The 20305-nt window shown below is 39.6% G+C and overlaps 1 protein-coding gene across 4 annotated transcripts in view; it reads left to right on the top strand.

Annotated features, from left to right (window-relative positions):
- The first annotated feature begins 541 nt into the window (after positions 1–541).
- eif4e2 (eukaryotic translation initiation factor 4E family member 2) overlaps positions 542–20305 on the top strand; it is a 44118-nt gene continuing 24354 nt past the window's right edge. For 3 of the 4 annotated variants that reach the window (XM_078563986.1, XM_078563985.1, XM_078563984.1), the window contains exons 1-4: positions 542–673; positions 13134–13248; positions 14267–14401; positions 19095–19199. In XM_078563986.1, coding sequence (XP_078420112.1) covers positions 654–673; positions 13134–13248; positions 14267–14401; positions 19095–19199 — 375 coding nt within the window. In that variant the 5' untranslated portion in view covers positions 542–653. The remainder of the gene's footprint in view (positions 674–13133; positions 13249–14266; positions 14402–19094; positions 19200–20305) is intronic. The other variant, XM_078563987.1, reaches the window with a different exon arrangement.

The raw sequence follows: 20305 nt of genomic DNA on the forward strand, positions 1-20305 counted from the left end.
GAGGACAGTGGAAACACTTTACGGATGTCCTCAAAGCATCCCTGAAGAGGTCAAACATACCACCAATTCATGTGTGAACCCTGGCTTGTGACCGACCAAAATGGAGAAGGCTCATTCGAGAAGGCACCAAACACATTCAGAGACTTCATCAAAACTGTGCAGAGGTGAGATCAAGGCATTAGAGCGAGCACACAAATCTCCAATCAGCCCAATCCTTCAAGGACCATCTGCCCCACATGTGGTGGAGTCGGCAGATCATACAACGGACTTATTGGTCATTTCAGAATGCATCAAACCAAAGTGGAAGCAAGTCATCCTTGGGTCCACCCAACTCCTCGCCTGATCCCCCCCTCCCCAGGTGGTCCTCCCACCTCCTCGCCTGGTCCTCTCCTCGCCCGGTCCGCCCACCTTCTACCTCCTCGCCCGGTCCCAGGTGGTCCTCCCACCTGTCAACGCAGTTGGACATGACGTAACGGCCGATGTGACGACCCTTCGCGCGCACAGAGCGGGCATCACGTGCTGCGTTCCCGGATGTGCGGGGCCCCGCCCCTCCCCCTCAGATGACCGTGCAGCTGAAGCCGCTGTCGCTGCTGCTGCCGTAAGGGGAGTGTTCCCCGAGTCAGAGAGGAAGGTCCCGCCCGGTGCCCAACACCATGAACAACAAGTTTGATGCGTGAGTCATTGATTTCCCTTCATCCTTCTCCCATTGAAACTTTCTGCTGAACCCTATTTCGGCACTTGGCGGCCTGGATCTCGGATTTTTTTTTCTCTCTGGGCCAGTAAAAATGTCGCCTGCAGGGCCGCAGCCACATTCCGATTCGGGCTGTTGGAGTTGCTGTGCCTCCCGGCCGGCTGACCCTGTGCGTTGTCACGATTTCGTGATTCCGATAATCCAATCGATACGGCGGGGGTGGGGCTCACGCTAAACCTGAGATAACAAACGCTTACATTAGTGTCCCTTTGACAAACAGATACTATTGAAACCAATGTAGTAACAGCATCTTTAACATTTTAAAATGAATCCAGCTCTTTGGATGGATTTCTTGTCTTGCCAGTCGGCTGGTCATAATTTGAAATGACAATATGTATTTAAGGGCTAGTGTTGTCGAAGAACGAGGTTATTCCTAAATGATGTGAAGCAAGAAGCAGTAGAGGTTCAGGTATATTGATCAGTACAATCTCATGAGCAGATGCAGAAAACAATGCAAAAGGCTAATGGCTGGCCTTTATCTAAGGGGGCGAATTTTTTTTGTATATTATCTCATGGGATGCACTAGAGAAGGCGGTGAGCCACCATCTTGAACCGCTGCATTCCATGTGGTGTATTGTACCCACAGTGCTGGTAAGGAGGGAGTTCCAGGATTTTTACTCAGCGACAGTGAAGGAAAGGTGATATGTTTCCAAGTCAGGATGGTGACTGGCCTGGAAGGGAACTTGGCAGGTGGTGGTGTTCCCAGGTGTCTGCTGCCCTTCTCCCTCTAGATGGTAGAGGTCACAGGTTTAGAAGGTTCTGTCAAAGGAGCATCGGCGAGTTGCTGCAGTGTACCTTGTAGATAGCACACTGCTGCTGCTATGCATTGGCGGTGGAGGGAGTGAATGTTGAAGATGGTGGATAGGGTGCCATACAAGTGGGCTGCTTTGTCCTGAATGGTGTCAATTCTTGATTGTTGTTGGAGCTGCACTCATCCAGGCAAGTGGAGAGTATGCCATCGTACTCCAGGCTTGTGCCTTGTAGATGGTGGAGAGGCTTTGGGGAATCAGCAGAGCTACTCTCTGCAGAATTCTCAGCCTCTGACCTGCTCTTGTAGCCACAGTGTTTATATGTCTGGCCCAGTTCAATTTCTGGTTAATGGTAACCCTGAGGATGTTGATAGTGGGGCATTCAGCAATGGTAATGCCATTGAATATCAAGGGGAGGTGGTTGAATTCTCTCTTTTTGAAGATGGTCATTGCCTGGCACTTATGTGGCATGAATGTTACTTGTCACTTATAAGCCCAAGCCTGAATGTTGTCCAGGGTTGCTGCATATGGGCACAGACTGCTTCAGTATCTGAGGAGTCACAAATGGTGCTGAACATTGTGCAATTGTCAGCGAGCATCCTCATTTCTGACTTTATTCTTTCGAGTTATCAACAGTCACAGATTGCAACTCTTTTGAGTACAATCACAGTTCTTGGTTTCCGGGAGTGGGACATGAACCCACAACCTTCTGATTCAAAGGCGAGGGTGCTATGGACTGAGCCACAGCTGACACCTCCATTTCTGACTTTATACTCTTTCGAGTTATCAACAGTCACAGATTGCAACTCTTTGAGTACAATCACAGTTCTTGGTTTTCTGGGAGTGGGACATGAACCCACAACGCTCTGATTCAAAGGCGAGGGTGCTATGAACTGAGCCACAGCTGACACCTCCATTTCTGACTTTATGATGCAGAGGAGGTCATTGATGAAACAGCTGAAGATGGTTGAGCCTAACACACTACCCTGAGGAACTCCTGCAGTGATGTCCTTGGACTGAAATGATCGACCTCCAACAACCACAGCCATCTTCCATTGTGCTAGGTGTGACTCCAACCAGTGGTGGGTTTTCCCCATTTCCATTGACTCCAGTTTTGCTAGGGCTCCTTGATGCCACACTCAGTCAAATGCTGCCTTGATGTTAAGGGCAGTAACTCTCACCTCACCTCTTGAGTTCAGCTCTTTTGTCCATGTTTGGACCAAGGCTGTAGTGAAGTCACGAGCTGAGTGGCCTTGGGGGAACCCAAACTGAGTGTCAGTAAGCAGGTTTTTGCCGACACAGTTTGCTTGATAGTGCTAAATAGAATACAAGATATTGCCACATCGGGAGCTTTATGAGTAGTTCTGATGCCACACCTTAGAAAGGCTGTATTGGCAGTGGAGGAGCTGCAACATAGATTTATGGACTGATACCTGGACTCCAAGAGTTAAGCTACAAAGATAGATTAAACAAATTTAGGGTTGTATTCCCTGGAATTCAGAATGTTTTAGAGTGATTTAATCAAAGCTTTCAAGAAATTAAAAGGAACAGATAGGGAAAAGCTATTTCTTTTGGTTTGGAAGTCGATGTTAGTGGGTATAGTCTAAAAATTAGAACTAAATATGATAGCGGTATACATAATCCTGAGGGGTCTGGAGAGAGTAGATAGGCAGAAGTTGTTTACATTGGTGGAAGAATCGAGAATCAGAGGGCACAGATTTAAAGTAATTGACAAAAGGAGCAATGGCAACATGAGGAAAAGCTTTTTCACATAGCGAGTGGTTTGGATCTGGAATGCACTGCCTGAGATTGTGATGGAGGCAGGTTCAATCAAGGCATTCGAGAGCGAATAGGGTTATTATCTCAAGGAAGAATGTGCAGGGTGATGGGGAGAAGGGGAGGGATTGGCACTAGAGAAATTGTTCATTCGTTGGAGCCAGCACAGAAGAAACAGGCTGAATGCCACCCTCCTGTACTGTAACCATTCTATGCAATTTTCCTGAGGTTGTGAAAGGTGTGATATAAATGCAACTTTTTGTTTTGTATTTTTATTACACTGATCTTATTTGAAGTATATTCTAAAGAAATTCTGTGCTGCAGTCGATTTTAGAGCATTCAAGATGATGGTTCTGCTATGAAATTTTGCAGTATAGCCCCAAAAATTGGGTCAATTTGAAAATTTTCAAAAGCACACTTCTAAGACTGCATTTTTGAATAAGATATTGACTGATACTACTATGCCTGTATTTAACCTTGCTTATATTGTGCAGCCAGGAAGTGAAACTGATTATCCTTGGGACAAAAGGAAGCGAATCCTACTGGATATTTCATTTTTAAAATTACAGTTCATATACACAATATACATTCCTCAGTGGTTGTCAGAGGATTCCTGAGGATCACTTAACTGACCTGCGTGGATTGCCTGAGTTGCTCAATCTTTCTGTGGCCAGAAAGCATAAATGCTTCAGACTCTGTTTATGTTGCTAGGCAGAGTGTTGCCAACGGAAGCATCCACACAAATTACCTTTTGGTAGCATGCATGGACTTCAGGGATGACATGTTGCTATTTGTTCGCTGTTCTGCAGCCAATACTGTTGATAGTAGTATGGTAGAATAATTCAATTCAGTTTTAGTTTATTGTCCATACTGAAATTCATTTTGGGTACATTGCTTGACCATGAAAAAGTTACATATAAATGAATAACAAAAAGAAACAAAATTACCTATTGGTCTAATGTTTCCCTGAACTCATCCAGCAGTAATAATGAGACAAGGGGTGATTCTTATTGTCCATGACATCCTTTACTTTCATCAAAATTCTTCAAGGGCAGATTTTGTCGAGATAGGTCTGCTCATCAAATACCCTTCTAAGTCTACTGCAAGTAAATACATTGTATTGTGGGGAAAAGTACAGTATATGGTTAACAGTTGAAGTTTGTACAGAACCATAATATTTTACAAGTGTGTTACGGCTTTCTGAAAATTCATTTGGCTGTATTTCCCTATTAAATTATTCTTTATAAAATATTTATCCATCCCCTTTACATGCTATTGTACATTCAGCATTTGCCACTGTTTCTGATGGGACATCCCATATCCAAGCAGCTCTCTGTATTTAAAAAAAATCTTCTTTTGGTAGTGATCATAAATTTATGCCATTAGTGACTGCTCACTGACTAATGGCACAAGCTTTTCAATTTACTTTATCAAAACCTCTCAGCTTTGAGCACTCCAATCAGATCTTTTTTTAACTTTCTTCACTTTAATAAAGAGAGCTTTAGTTTCTTTAGTGTTTCCTCATTCAAAATCCTCTCACCTGAAACAGTGAATCATCTGCAACCTTTTACATGATCTTGACATCTTTTCTAAAGGTTAAGGTGCCCAAACCATGACATCATGTTTTAATTGTAGATTAACATGATTAGTATAAATTTAGTATTACCTCTTTGATTTTGTACTCTCACATTTGCATGTCTTATATGTTTCATCAGCTTGTCCTTGCACAAATTCTTAAAAGTGTATCTGAGTGTCCTCTGGTGCTTTCAAAGTTTTACCATTTAATCTTTCTTCCAAAGCATATGTTGCAGTAGATTTCATCTGCTATCTATCTGACCAATCTATCCATCTGTTTTACTGTTCTCTTCATAATTAGCTACTCCGGGATCACACCATTGTTTACACCCCTCAAACCTGAAATCATCCATTTTTTTTATTTGTTCAAGGGATGTGGGCGTCACTGGCAAGGCCAGCATTTATTACCCACCCTTAATTGATCACCCTTAAGAGTCAACCACATTGCTGTGGGTTTGGAGTCATATGTAGGCCAGACCAAGTAAGGACGGCAGAATTCCTTCTCTAAAGGACATTAGTGAACCAGACAAGTTTTTGCAACAATTGGCAATGGTTTTGTGATCATCATCAGACTTTTATTGAATTCAAATTTCTCCATCTGCCATGGTGGTATTCAAACCCAGGGTCCTAGAGCATTATCCTGGGCCTCTGGAATTCCAGTGACAATATCATTATGCTACCACTTCCCCCAGCTACTATTTGCTGCCTTTTAATTAACTTTGCATCTATATTACTATATTCCCTTTTGTGCTTCCATCTAAATTTTATTACAAACCTGTTCAGTACCTTATCATTTGCCTTTTTGTTATGATATGGCAGTTGGTATTTGCCAAGCTGACCAAATCCACAAGGGAAACTTGGCCACGCTATCACAACGATTTCGCAATTTGTATTTATAACGAGAAGACTTGTGCACTGAAGTCAGAAGTATTGAGTCTACTACCACCTTTAGAGATTTAAGATTAAATTAAAACATTTATTAACAAAAGAACAAAAAACATAAACACACAAGATTACAGTTACGTGGTTATAACCGTTCCCAAAATTTCTACTTAACCAGACTCCCAACTACACACCCACTTTGAGGCAACAGTCCAAATAGATTCCAACTTTATAAAGTCATCCAGCAATATTACCACATTCACCCATTGGACAATGGAATTCCAAAGGCTTTTAACACAACTTTGGTTACTGGAACAGCAAACCTCTTCAGGATGGCCAGAGGTTTTTTCTCCGAGTCTGTTTCACACAGCCATCTTTTCAGATCTCTCACAGCCTTCCATCCTCCTTTAAATGTATTTTATATTCCTTTTGATTTGTAAATCCCATTGTTTCCATTTGTCTTTAGAAGTTACTTTTCCTAGAATATAAAAATACTTTCATGTTCTCATTATGGCCAGCGCTTTTGGGAAAAATCAACGTTATCACTTTGCCTTATTTATATTGTCAGTTATAAACATTTTCCATGTCGCTTTGAAAATTAGACACCTCCACTTATCTAAAAAATGCAAATTCCATTCACACCGTATCTACTGACCTCACCCTAGCTTTACTCATGTCCATTTTAAATGCCTGTTTTACACCTCGCTTCTTTGTAATTTAAACCTTGTTGCCTAACTGTCTCTAGTTAAATTAGCCACACAGACACACACACACATTAGCCTGCTTTCAAGTATCCCACAATAATGTTAGGAAAAATATGATATTCCCTGACACCTCCATCCTTATGGATAAATGAACCATCATAATTTTAAAAGACGGTTTCATTTTCTCAACCCAGCTTATATTGCTTACTATACTTAGGATCTATATACACAAAACTATTACACTACCAGGTACGTGCATTAACATGGCAATATATACAAATCCTTTGTATCAACAAGAGGTTATTTCACCCAGTGTCCACGTGTCAAATGTCCAATTACCTTTAAACTTTAAACTCTTGACAATTTATCCGCAATTAAATTTTCTTGTGCAGCTGTAAATCTGTAAATTAAACGGGTGCAGTAATAAACTCCATCTGAACAGTCTTGCACTTCAGTCTTGAAATTTGTCCAGATATTTTAAAGGATTGTGGCCTGTATAAACAGTTGTTTTCAAAGAATTGCTTGTAACACAAACCTCAATGCTGCAATGCTAACACCAGACCTAGAGTCCCTTATTCGATGGTTGAGTATCTTTTCTGATGTACATTCAGCTTCCATGATATCTACCAGCTTTTCGATTTCTGTTTCATCTTCTTGCAACAACACAGCGCCAAATCATTTACATCAGTTGCCAACTTAAACTGCTTGGCATTAGGTGCTGCTAAAACTTGTGTAGCAGTCAACACAGTTCTTAAACTGTCACATGCATTCTGCCACTCCTGTGTCCATTGAAATTTATTGTTCTTTTTTTAGCAGTTCAATCAATGGAACAACCACACTGCTAAAATTTGGTGCAAACTTTTGGTAAAATCCACTCATACTCAGAAATCTCAAAGCTTCCTGTTTTGTTGGAGGCACTGGGAAATTCATGATAGCTTTTACTTTCACAACTCTTGGGGCCACCTGACCACATCTAACGGCATGGCCTAGATATGTAACTCGCGCTTTTGCAAATTCACTCTTAGCCAAGTTCACCACCAAATTAGCTTCTTGCAGCTGATCAAACAGTTCTTTCAGATGTTGTAAATGCTCCCCCCATGTTTGACTGAAAACTACTAAGTAACCAATATAAATAGCACAATTGCTCAGTCCTGCAATTACTTTGTTTGCCAGTCTTTGAAATATTGCTGGTGCATTCGTCATACCAAATGGCATAACTTTAAACTGATATAGCCCATCTGGCGTTACAAAAGCTGATATCTTTTTTGCTCTTTCTGATAACAGTACTTGCCAATATCCTTGAAGCAAATCAATCTTTGTGATAAATTCTGATTGTCCCACTTTCTCAATACAATCTCGCAATCATGGAATAGGATATAAGTCCTCTTTTGTCATTGCATTCACTTTTCGCTAATCACAGTCTTTGCGTTCCATCCGGTTTTGGCACCATTACAAGTGAACTCCAGTTAATGCAACTAGACTCAATTATGTCATTTTGAAGCATGAATTCTATTTCTTTTTGTACTTGAGCTAATTTTACTAGATTTAATCTATAAGGATGTTGTCTTATTGAAATGAAATCTCCCACATTATTCCCACAAATAGCTTTTTGTGTGACTGCAATAGCTTTTCCAAATCACTTTGACACTTGTCTGGAAGGTAACTCAATATTATACTTAGTTTTTTAAGTACTCCCTTATTGTCCAATTTGATTAGAGGAAGATCAATTTCAGAATCCTTCATTTCTACCTCTTTATCTACCACTACTAATACCTCCTTTTGGCGATCTTCCCTGTCAAAGTACTTTTTAAGCATATTTACATGACACACCCTCTGCTTTCTTCTATCTGGAGTATTTATTAAATAATTTACTTCACTCAGTCTCTTTTCAATCCTGTAATGATGAGGTTTAATGGGCCTTAATGGTCCACCTGACACTGGTAACAAAACTAACACCTTAACTCCAACAACAAAAATATGCGCTTTTGCCCTCTTATCTGCATTTGTCGTCTTCACCTGCTGTGGTATCTTTAAATATTCCTTAACTAACTCACATAATCTGTTCGATTTTGCTCTGAATTTTGTCACACAATCCAGGAGAGTAGTTTCTGAACTCTAACCCACTAGTTTATCCTGAATCAATTTGAGTGGCCCCCTTACTTCGTGACCACAGACTAATTCAAAAGGACTAAACCCTGTTGATTCATTAGGGGCAGCCCTAATAACAAATAACTAGAATGGAATCCCCCGATCCCAGTCCTGTGGATAGTCTTGACTATAAGCTCTCATCATAGTTTTTAAAGTTTGATGTCATCTCTCTAAAGTACCTTGTGATTCAAGGTGATAAGCTGATGACTTAAATTGTTTTATCCTCTGGCTGTTCGTTACTACTTTAAACAGCTGTGACATGAAATTCGAACCCTGATCCAACTATATTTCTTTTGGTAACCCATATCTTGTAAAGAAATTTGGTCAACTGCTCTACAGTTCTCTTTGCTGTAATATTTCGTAAAGATGTTGCTTCTGGAAACCTTGTAGACGCATCCATGATTGTCAGCAAGTACTGATTTCCACTTTTGGTCTTAGGGAGGGACCCTACACAATCAATCAGAACCCTGGTAAAAGGTTCCCCAAATGTTTGAATTGGAATTAAAGGTGCAGGTTTAATCACTGCTTGAGGTTTTCCTGTTATCTGATATGTGTGACATGTTCTACAGAAGTTGACCACGTCTTTATACAGCCCAGGCCAATAAAAATGTTTTTTTCCAAATGAGTTTTCCTAATTCCTAAATGTCCAGCTATTGGAATTTCATGAGCTACTCTCAATATTTCATTTCTGTATCCAGATCGTATAATTATTTGACGTACTACTGCCCACTTCTCATCTACTGGAATATGAGACGGTCTCCATTTCCTCATTAACACATTACATTTAAGGTAATAACATTCTGGAATACATTCTGCCTCTTTTTCCGAATAAGCTGTCTGATATAACTTCTTTATTCGTGGATCCTTCTGCTGTACCTCTACCAATTTCACTGAGCTAAACACTTCTGCCTCATCCCCTTCAACCTTCTGTTCCTGCACAATCTTTTCAAAAGCAGGACCGTTTAATTGGATGTCAGTGTCCTTCCCCAGCCTTTTAGATTCCTCCTCCTCCTGTTTCAACCTGTGAGTTTGTGATCTTGTTACTACACAATATGGAAACAATCCAGGATGCTCTTTTTGCAGCACCTCTGTTGAATGCATCTCCACAGGCCGCTCGACTACTGTAGGTGTACCAACATTTGTGACCCAGCTATATCAATTGAATCCCTGCAATGGGCAATTTTCCACTACTCCCAACAATAACCTCACCTGTTTTCAACTTACTTTGTAAATTTACCTTCCACAATGGAATAGGTTTAGCATCTCCATGAATTTCACTCATTACCACCCTTTCCTGCAATTGTCCCTCTGGACAACAAATCGCACTATCCCATAACATTAAGGACTGACTAGCCCCTGAGTCCCTTAAATTTTTAACATCTTTGCCTGCTCCACCCTGGACACATGGAAAGACTTTCCCTTCACACACAAAATCTTTAAACGTTTCTGTAACCTGCCCTTCAGAACTCCCTTGGGTAAATTGTGAACATATTATCACTTCTTTGCAGCTCACTGATTCTTCCTGCTTCACCTGTACACAGGTTGCCCCTGGATTTCAGAACCCACAATACTCTTATTTCCAGAACTTTTCTGCATTCCAACTACTGCAGTAGGTTTTCCATGTAACCTCTTAACACATTATTACAGTGAAAACATGTAAGTCCTCAAGGGTCACTTCCACCCTCAGCACCTTCCTTTCTAGTCTGAGGAGAAACTTCCTGAAAATTTCCGATGGCTCCTTCTCTTCCCTGACTGCCTGCCTGCCTTTTCACCTTCCCACTTTCTATCCTTCTTGGATTTAAAAGGGTGACGAGAAAATATTTAGATCTATGGACTAGTTCATAACCACCAGCTATCTCTGCTGTTTGCCTAGCTGTTTTAACCCTCTGTTCCTCCACATGATTTCTAATTACCGAAGGAATTGAATCTTTAAATTCTTCCAAAAGAATTACGACTCTAAGAGCTGCATATGTTGTCTCTACCTTTAATGCCCGTATCCACCGGTCAAACTTATTTTGTTTTACACTCTCAAGCTCAATATAAGTCTAACAAGGCTGTTTCCTTGGATTCCAAAATTTCTGCCTCTATGCCTCAGGAATCAACTCGTATGCACTCAAAATAGCCTTTTTCGATGCCTCATAATCCACCTATACTACTTCTGACAGCAATACATACCTTGAGCTCTACCTACCAACCTTGACTGTAAAAGCAATGTCCAGATTTCTTGTGGCCATTTCATTTGTTTGGCTATCTTCTCAAACGAAATAAAGAACACCTCTATACCCCTTTCCTCGAAAGAGCCTGCACAAATTTAAACATCTCCCCACTGGGTTTTTGGGCTAAAAGTGGCTGTTTCCACATCAGAACCTTGCTCTTCATCAGAAGTCTCTTTTTTAACTTCTAGTCTTTTACTAGTCTTTTAAGCTGATACTCTGTTTCCATTTCCTTTTCTCTTTCCTCCATTGCTAACTTCTCCCTCTGAAGGTCAAGTTTTCCTATTTCCATTTCTCTTTGAAATGCTCTCTCTTTTTCCTTTTCCTTTTCTCCTGCTTCTAGCTTTTTCAATTCTAATGTTTTCTTTTTCTTTGACCTCTAATTCAAGTTTTTTCATGTGCATTGCTTGTTCATGTTCAAGCTTCTTCATTTGTAACTGAAGTCTCACTGCCTCCAGCTGTGACTCACTAGTTTCGGGTATCCCTTCCAATTTCAAATGCTACGCTATTACTTCAATTATATCCGCTTTCTTTGCCCCTGCGGTTATCCCTAACTGCAACTTATCCACCAAATCTGTTAACTGTGCCTTAGTTACTTTTTGTAAACCAACCAGGGTTACATCTTTTACTCCCAGAAAAGATTTAGCAACTGTTAAAGCCATATTTACACTCTTACCACTTTAAAATCCCTCAACACCAACTCCTGAGTTCAGTGTTCTTCTCATCCATGTATCCTTATGATTCACCAACCCCAAGGCAATCAAGGAATTTTTAAATTCCCACAAAGAACCCCCAATTTTGTTACGATATGGCAGGTGGTATTTGCCAGATTGACCAAACCCACAAGGGAAACTTGGCTACACTATCACAGCAATTTTACTTTGTATTTATTACAAGAAGGTTTGTGCACTGAAGTCAGAAGTAATGAGTCCACTACCACCTTTAGAGATTTTAAAGAGCAAATTAAAACATTTATTAACAAAAGGAAAGAAACTTAAACACATGCAAGATTGCAGTTATACAGCTGTAACAGTTCCCAAACTTTCTACTTAACCAGATTCCCAACTGCACACCCTTTTTAAGGCAGCAGTCCAAATAGAGCCCAAATTTATAAAGTCATCCAGCAACATTACCACATGCACCCGCTGGACAATGGAATTCCAAAGGGTCTTAACTTTGGTTACTGGAACAGCAAACTTCTTCAGGTTGGCTAAAGGCTTTTTGTCTAAGTCCATTTCACGCATTCACCTTTCCAGATCTCTCACTGCCACACCTCACACAGCCTTCCATTCTTCTTTAAATATATTTTATCCCTTTTGATTCCACTTGCTTTTAGAAGTTACTTTTCCCAGAATATAAAAAAACTTTCATTTTCTTCTTATGGCCAGCACTTTTGGGAAAAATCAGCATAATCACTTTGCCTATTTATCTTGCCAGTTGTAAACATTTTCCATGTCACTTTGAAAATCAGACACTTCTCCACTTATCTAAAAATGCAAATTCCATTCACACAGTATCTACTGACCTCACCCTAGCTTTCCTCATGTCCATTTTAAATGCCTGTTTTACACCTCACTTATTTGCTAATTTAAACCTTGCAGTCTAACTGTCTCTAGTTGAATTAAATTAGCCACACAGACACACACATACACAAAAGCCTGCTTTCAAGTATTCCACAATAATATTAGGAAAAATAATTTACCTTGACACTTTTGAAGATCCATATACACAACTTCCAAATTGTTTCTTTTATCAATATATTCCAATCTTCCAAGAACTTTATTATATTATCATGAATCTATATTGTCTACCTTTAATTGAGTATGACTGTCTAGGTGAATATTCATTTTATCCTGTCTTGTTTATCAATGTTGGGAACCAATGGAGGAACTCATTATTAACCCCTTTCTCCAATGTAAAGAATAAAAATACCAAATCTCTGGACATAACATAGTAGCTAATCGCCAAGACTATATATGGGTCATGGGGCGAGATTTGATTCTAAAGAATGTCATCATTTGGAATTATTATGGAATAGTTCTGCTGAGATTTTCCAGGTATTTTTGTTTTCTCTCTGGAATTTGATGTGCTGCTGTTTCAACTACTTTATTTGTTGAAGAAGATATGTGGAATATTTTTATCAGATACACTGGTTAATTTTGTATTTGTGAACTCTGCTTGCAGCACTATATGCCAGGCAATTTCAAAAGCAACAACAAGTATGCAACTTATTGATAGAACTATTACTGATTTTGTACAATAGAAACAGATTGTAATGCTATTGTTAGCTCTCAAACCAAACTGGACAATTGTTAAACTGTTCCCTCATTTGCAGTTTAAAAGATGATGACAGTGGAGACCAGGATCAAAATGAGGATAGCCACACACAGAAAGAGAATGAGAAGGAAAAAACAGACAAAGAGAAGACCCAAAACAGTACCAAAAGGAAGGTGAGAGCATAAAGGCACACACTGCATTAGGAAGAACAGCCATACAAAATGTGTTGCTGAAGGAACAGCCAGCTCTCTCACTCAGACTCTGCTGGGTGAAAGAAGAAACTGTGGACAACTGATCTGTGGTGGGTTCATACAGAGAGTTTTACTTGCCTATTAACTGCAGTGTTCATGCCTAAGATTTGAATGATATATAGTTGATAGGCGATGCGCTCTGACTGACTAAACAAGTTGACCTATAATGTGCTACTGGGCAAGAGAAGCAATTGGATTTTAACCTTGCATTTAGGCATATTAGTTGCAATCCAGTGGTTAATTTAGAATATAAATTGAAGGATTAAAAGTTATGCAAATAAATATGCAGTGATGACTAGCCTGATACTGATTCATCAGATCCTTTTTTCTCCCAAGTTTTAATAACAAAGTAGATGAATGTCTCCCCATGCATTTATACCACCGCTTTGTGTCAATGTGAAATAGTTTCTGTTTCAGTGACATAAAAGTGACAATAATATAATTTCATATCCTGATTCAGATTTATGTGGGAGTGTTATCAAAGGTGTGCTTGATACTGTGTTGAGCATAATTCCAGGTAATGTGAAACCAGTTTAAAAAGTACTGAAGTAATCTGATAACCAGCTCTAATTTTGCTAAACTTATGGAGAGTTTATTTTTCAAAGCTTGAAACACTCAACATTAGAAATTTACTGCCAGGCAACTGAGCTCTGGGATTGGCAGCTAACAATATATTAATGGGCTTTGCTGGCTACAAACTGCACCTTGGCTACCAGTTGCAAACTGCTAAAATGAGTAAATGAATCAAAAGTAGCATGGAGTATCAATGAAGTATGAGTAAGCAAAAAAGGTCCTGTCTTTAAAGCTGCTATTTATAGACCAGCAAATAACCACATAAGAGTGTACAAATAAGAAATATGACCATCTAAGAAGAACAGTGTGACCTTCTCAAAACTTTGGGTACAATTGCACTTTCATTCTAATATTTTGTTCCTTACAGGCAGTGGTCCCTGGTCCAGGAGAACACCCATTACAGTACAACTATACATTCTGGTACTCCAGACGTACACCAGGTCGACCCACCAGCTCTCAGAGTTATGAACAGAATGTTAAACAGATTGGAACATTTGCATCTGTAAGCACTTGTGTTGCTTTTATTGATCATGTATGCCATTACAATAGGTGGAGGTTTGGTTAGGTGTTTTGCCATTGGAGTTTTCTTTATACTTGTATGCACAAAAAAATTTAAGATAATTCTTAGGAAGGTAAAATAAAGTTTTTTTCGAAGGTGTTGGGGCTAGGAGAATGGACAAGTGCATATATCTCTGCATGATATCAGAAGACCTGGCTCGAGAGTTGAGCAGTGATTTTTTTCCACCTGCTCTTGCGCACCATCCATCCAAGTTAGTTACTCTGGCAATGCTTTGGTATTAAAAAGGTACGTATAGTTAATTGCAAGTAAATAAAGAACCAGCAGAGGCTTACAGTTGATGTTTCATTGAGGTGCTCACCCAGTGAGCAGTGCTGTCTAGAAAGTTAACGTTTTTCTATGATGGCAATACATGCCACACCTTGATTCTAATCAGCCCTTGGTTATCTACACCTCTCCAGCTCTGACTTTTTAATCATCCTACGTGATACAGTGTAACTAATAATTTCATAGCAGTTAGTTTATAATCTTGCAGACCAATTGCTTTTCCTTACTGAACATTCTCTAAATAACATGAATTGACTTAACACAATAAAAGTAGAATCAAAAAAGAAACTGAATCTTTCGCCTTTCTGATTCCAGTAATTCCTAATCCTTTATTATTTTAAATCAAGAATCCCATCCATCATTTAAATGGTATGTTCAAGTCAAATTGGAAGGAGCCAATGTGACATTTTGTTCTTTCAACATAGATCTGAAAAGCCTTGTCAAAATCCTGTTTGCACTTTCATTTCTTATGTGCTGTTTGTCCTACCTGAATTTTCTGTAGTATTTGTCTATGAAGTAAGTACTTTAAAATCCACCCAGGTGATAGAAATCATGGCCCAGATCTTTCGAGCAGCAGCAATGATCGTCAGATTACCGCATAGCTCGAAAATTCTCTGACTTGATGCTGCTGCGCATGTCTGCTGGGACCTTCTGAGCTTGGTTTGCACAGAAATGCACAGCGCAGCATCATTTGGGGAGCTCCACTGGAGCGGAGTAGAGTCGGGGGCAGACAGGACACGCCCCCTTTTTACGACACTAGCTGCCGTATGGTAAGCTTAAATGTCCAGTCTGAATGTTAATGAATGGGTGAGTGGATGGGTAGGTGAGTGAGGTGGATGAGGTATTGGAGGGGTGGTGGAGCAGTGCTCTTGGTGGGGGTTGGGTGGGGCGGGGGGGTGTGGGTTGGAGGGGTAGTGGAGCGGTGCTCTTGGTGGGGGTAATGGGGGTGGGGAGGGGGTGGTAGGGTCGGGTGGGAGGGTGTAGTTGGGTGTTGGGGAGGGGTGGTGATTGGGGGAATGTTAGTTGTGTAGTTATCCAGTTTTTTAATCTGTCTAACATTTCATGGAAAACTATTCAGATATGCATTGCAGAACTGCCTGAAGCCTCCAACTCTGAGTCAGAGACATGTGCGGAGGGTCCTGGGGAACAGGGGAATTGCCCATTTGAAGTTCAAACTTCCTGGGCAATTTCCACGTAGCCCTGTGTGTCAGGTCTTCCACAGGGTCCCGACGCGCATCTTTAGTCTTAAGTCCAGCTCCAACAATCTGGAGACCGGAAGATTTGGCCCAATGTTTTCAATTGTTGTAGCAAACTCAAGAGTAAAATGCTCACAGTTTGGCTGTGAAGTGGCAGTGCCTGATTTGCTTGTTTGATAACTCAGCCTCTCCTGTGCCCTATGAAAACCTGACAATTTGTGGGCTGGCTTTGATTGTGAATGATAGGCATTTATTTTCCTTAGCACCGGATCAAAAGGGAATGAGGGCTGTAAGTAGGAGTGGATCAGTTGGTCAGTTCCTTCTTGCTGTGCCTCTATGGATTGGAAGCTGGATTGATATGGAAGAATACAGTGGGAGACATTGCTCCTGAAAATTTTTTTTATCAAGGATGTAAGTTGTGAACATTCTGCATAGAATTTCAAAAGGTTTCTTTATTTTGATCACCTTAGAAGAGATATAGTGCATTAAGTATTATAATCTAGTTAAATTTAGATGCTTGGTAGTACAGAGCCTGAATATTGCTGAGAAGAGGGACATGCTTTTCGTCTTACACTCATCAGGACAAATGCAAGAGTGCCAACTTTCAAATGATCACAACAATTTATATTACAGAAGATTGGTTGGCAAATAGTGATTGGCTGAGGCATTGCCATGGAGAAGGCAACAAGGAACTGTAGACTCCTCATGCTTCCGGGTAATTCAAAGCTGCAAGGCATGAAAACAGTTCTATGTTTGCAAACAATGAGTCCCTGCGTATGATTCTATGTTGCTTCTAGTAAGCGTAAATGAGCCATGTTACGAGCTTGATTGATTATCTTAAATTGATTATTAGTGTAGCCATTAGCCCACTCAGGATTGTTCAGCAAGTGTTGCCCAATCGTGGAATCACATCTAACAGCAGACATTTTGTTTTTGGTTTTGCAAACGCAGGCTGGTTGAGTATGGTCTATACTATACCAATTAGGAACAGTCAGAGGAAAATGTTATTCTTCTACCCATCACACAATTGAACAATGTCATTATATGAATTTCAGTGCCAGTGCAAAGCCAAGTACATAGGCTGTACGTCCCAGCGATTGGCTAATCGAATCAAACAATCATACTGAACAATCCTGAGTGTGCTAATAGCCACACTAACAACTATTTTAAGCTAATCAGTCAAGCTCATAATGTGGCTCATTTATGCTTGCTCGGATTGACAAACATTCATAGGCAGGGACCTGTTGTGTTCAAACAAAAGCAATGTATTCAGGCCTTGCAACTTTTTCGAATTACCTGGAGCTTATAGTTCCCCATTGCTTTCTCCATGGGAATGCCTTGGCCAATCAGAGTTGACTTGCCAACCAATCAGCACCCTTTTCCTCTCTCATGTAAATTGTGGTGATTGTTTAAAATTTTGCATTCTTGCATTTGTCCTGATGAGTGCAAGACAAAAAAGATTTGGCAACATGTCTCTCTTTTCAGCAATGGTTAAATTTACTGATTTATTCAATCTTGCTTTCGTTAACCTTCTAAATAAACTTCATTCATAACTTTCAGACTAAATGTGATTTCAGGCAGAGAGATCAGGAGTGCATAGTGATAACCTGTGCTATTTCTATTTTCCACCTTATTGATAACTGGGTTCATTGTATGTCCTGCAATACGCTATACCAGAACTTATGCCCGGCTGTTTGCTATGCCAGAATGCTTTACAAATAAGATCATGCTCAGTTTCTTAAGGGAAAGAACTTGCATATGGAAGTAGAAATTTCTGCATTGAATATGAATAAATTGTATCTGAAATGAGTCTGAATATAAAGGATTGTATTAAGGCTCTGAAACCAGTGTTAACGGTCCCTGTTGGCATTTTTGTAATTTGAATTATTAACTTATCATATCAACACAAAGTAGCAAGCAAATATCATTTATTTAATCCATCTAATGTTCCTGGTTTTCTGCTATTTGGCCTTTCATCCTCTTTTCTTCTGCCTCCTAGGACAGGTTGGGCAATTGACTTCTGTGCTGCTATGGTTTGAATTGTACAGACACCAAATTGGCATTCCTTTTACTGTTGGGGGAAATTGCCTGGATTCACTCCAATCTGGCAATTGCCAAACCATTCAAACTGCCCCAAAATATACATTCGAAAACATTGACTTTGTTATTAATAAAGAAGCAATAAAATTATGCTATTTGAGTGGAATAGATAACCTGAGGGCATATACAAGGTAGTAATCTCGTAGAGGAATTGAGGGTATATGATTACAAACCTGGTCAATAACCACTAGTTCAATCATAGAGTAAAATCTTACAGCTTGGAAGCAATATGGTGAAGTCAAATGCGGACTTTTTCATTTGATTCTTACTCTATTTGTTGGCAGTAAGTGTTATGATGGCCATCGATTGCCAGGCATTCCATGCCATTGACACAATTATGTCTGAATAATCACCACAGTGGGTTTCACAGGTGATCATCTGCAATTGATGACCCAGAAATGTTTAGTTAACAAAATAAGATTGGTTTGCTGTCATGTTGTGTGATTAAGCTCAGCCCTGAATGAAAGGTTCCACATGAATATTTTACCATCAGATGCCAGTTATCCAGTTTATTGCTAGCCGACATCATTAGTGCTGTATTATTGAAAGTATTTATGCTGAGGAGATCTTGGCTTATAGAAACATAACAATCATGTCATACAAAAACAAAATATTGCAAATGCTAGAAATCTTAAAACAAAAAATACTGAAAATGCTCAGCAAGTCATGCAATATCTTTGTCGAGTGAAGCAGAACAGAAAGTCAGTTCTGATGAAAGGTCATTAACCTGAAATATTAATTCTTTTACTCTCCTGCACAATCATCTTAGCATTGTGATGTGCAAGTGTTGCATCACCAGTTTATCCAGGATCAAAGGATGTCCTTATAAGCCACTAGTAACTACTTAACGAGACATCTTAATTTCATCTTGGGATCATAGCCAGATCTCCCAACACACCGTCGCAACTGAGTTTGAAAAAAAAACCTAAAATGTTTGGTTCTTTGTGGCCTACATAATGCTGGAATTAATCAGCAATACTTTTAAACATTCAGGGTATTCTAGTTATTCAGCTCTGCTAGATTGCACAAAAACATTTTTTTCCTTTTCTTTTCAGGTTGAGCAGTTCTGGAGGTTTTATAGCCATTTAGTTCGACCTGGTGACCTCACAGGACACAGTGACTTTCACCTGTTCAAGGATGGCATTAAACCAATGTGGGAGGTGAAGAGCTATTTTTACAGGATATGATTAAATAAATATGATTTGCTTGATATTTCCCCCTCTGACATTCACAAATAAATCCTGTTTTTTGTTTTTATTTACCTGTAATCCACCTGTTATAACATGTCTATTTTAATGAATGTTAGCCCATTTATTTTAAATAGGTTAATAGTTTTTGTTTGGAGCAATTTTAACCCACATCATTCAGGCTCAGGTTGCAAAAATAATTATCCGATGATATATAAATATGGATAAATCTAATGTCGGTTGTGAAACTGAATGAAATTGTCTGAATTCCAAGTCAGCCAAATTTCATTCTCAACTCTTAGTTTTAGATTTGAGCCTAATTTGTCATTTTGAGGAAAAACTGTATGCAGAAACTCCGTGATTTTTTTTTTGGTTGGGAAAACTCGTGGCTCAGCTGCTTTATACTTGTTTGTGTTATCTTTAAAATCATAATTTTTCTTCATCTGCTTCCTACATAGTGCCTAATGTAGCTAGAGAAATCACTGACCATGGATAAAGACTGTCAACACAGGGTGGACTATAAAAATTAGAGAGATTCCAAACCCAGTTAAACAAATTATTCTGTGTTTATTATAATAGGTGGCGTTATTTGAAGTAGACTATGGATTTGATAATCTCTGCCACGTCTTTGCTTTTTCATAGAATCAGACAGCATAGAAGGAGGCTATTTGGCCCATTTGCCTATGTTGGCTACTCAAAAGCAGGGTCCCACTCCCCTGCTCTTCTCCTATAGCTTACAAGCTTTTCCTTTTCAGGTACATAGCTGATTCCCTTTAGAAAATTGCTGTTGTATTTGCTTCCACCACTCTTTCAGGCAGTGCATTCCAGACAATAGAAACCGGCTACGTTTTTATATTAAAAAAATTTGATTATTCACATTTCCCTTGTGGATCATTTGCCAATTATCTTAGATCTGTGTCATCTAGCGACAGACTCTTCTGCGGGTTTTTCCTTCCTTTATCAAAACCCCTCAATTTTGAACATTTCTATTAAATCTCCCTATAATTCTCTCTATTCTGAGGAGAACAATCCCAGCTACTCCAATCTGTTGACGTAACTAAACCCTCATTCCTGGGACC

Source organism: Cetorhinus maximus, chromosome 19 (assembly GCF_964194155.1).
Source record: "Cetorhinus maximus chromosome 19, sCetMax3.hap1.1, whole genome shotgun sequence".
Taxonomy (NCBI): domain Eukaryota; kingdom Metazoa; phylum Chordata; class Chondrichthyes; order Lamniformes; family Cetorhinidae; genus Cetorhinus; species Cetorhinus maximus.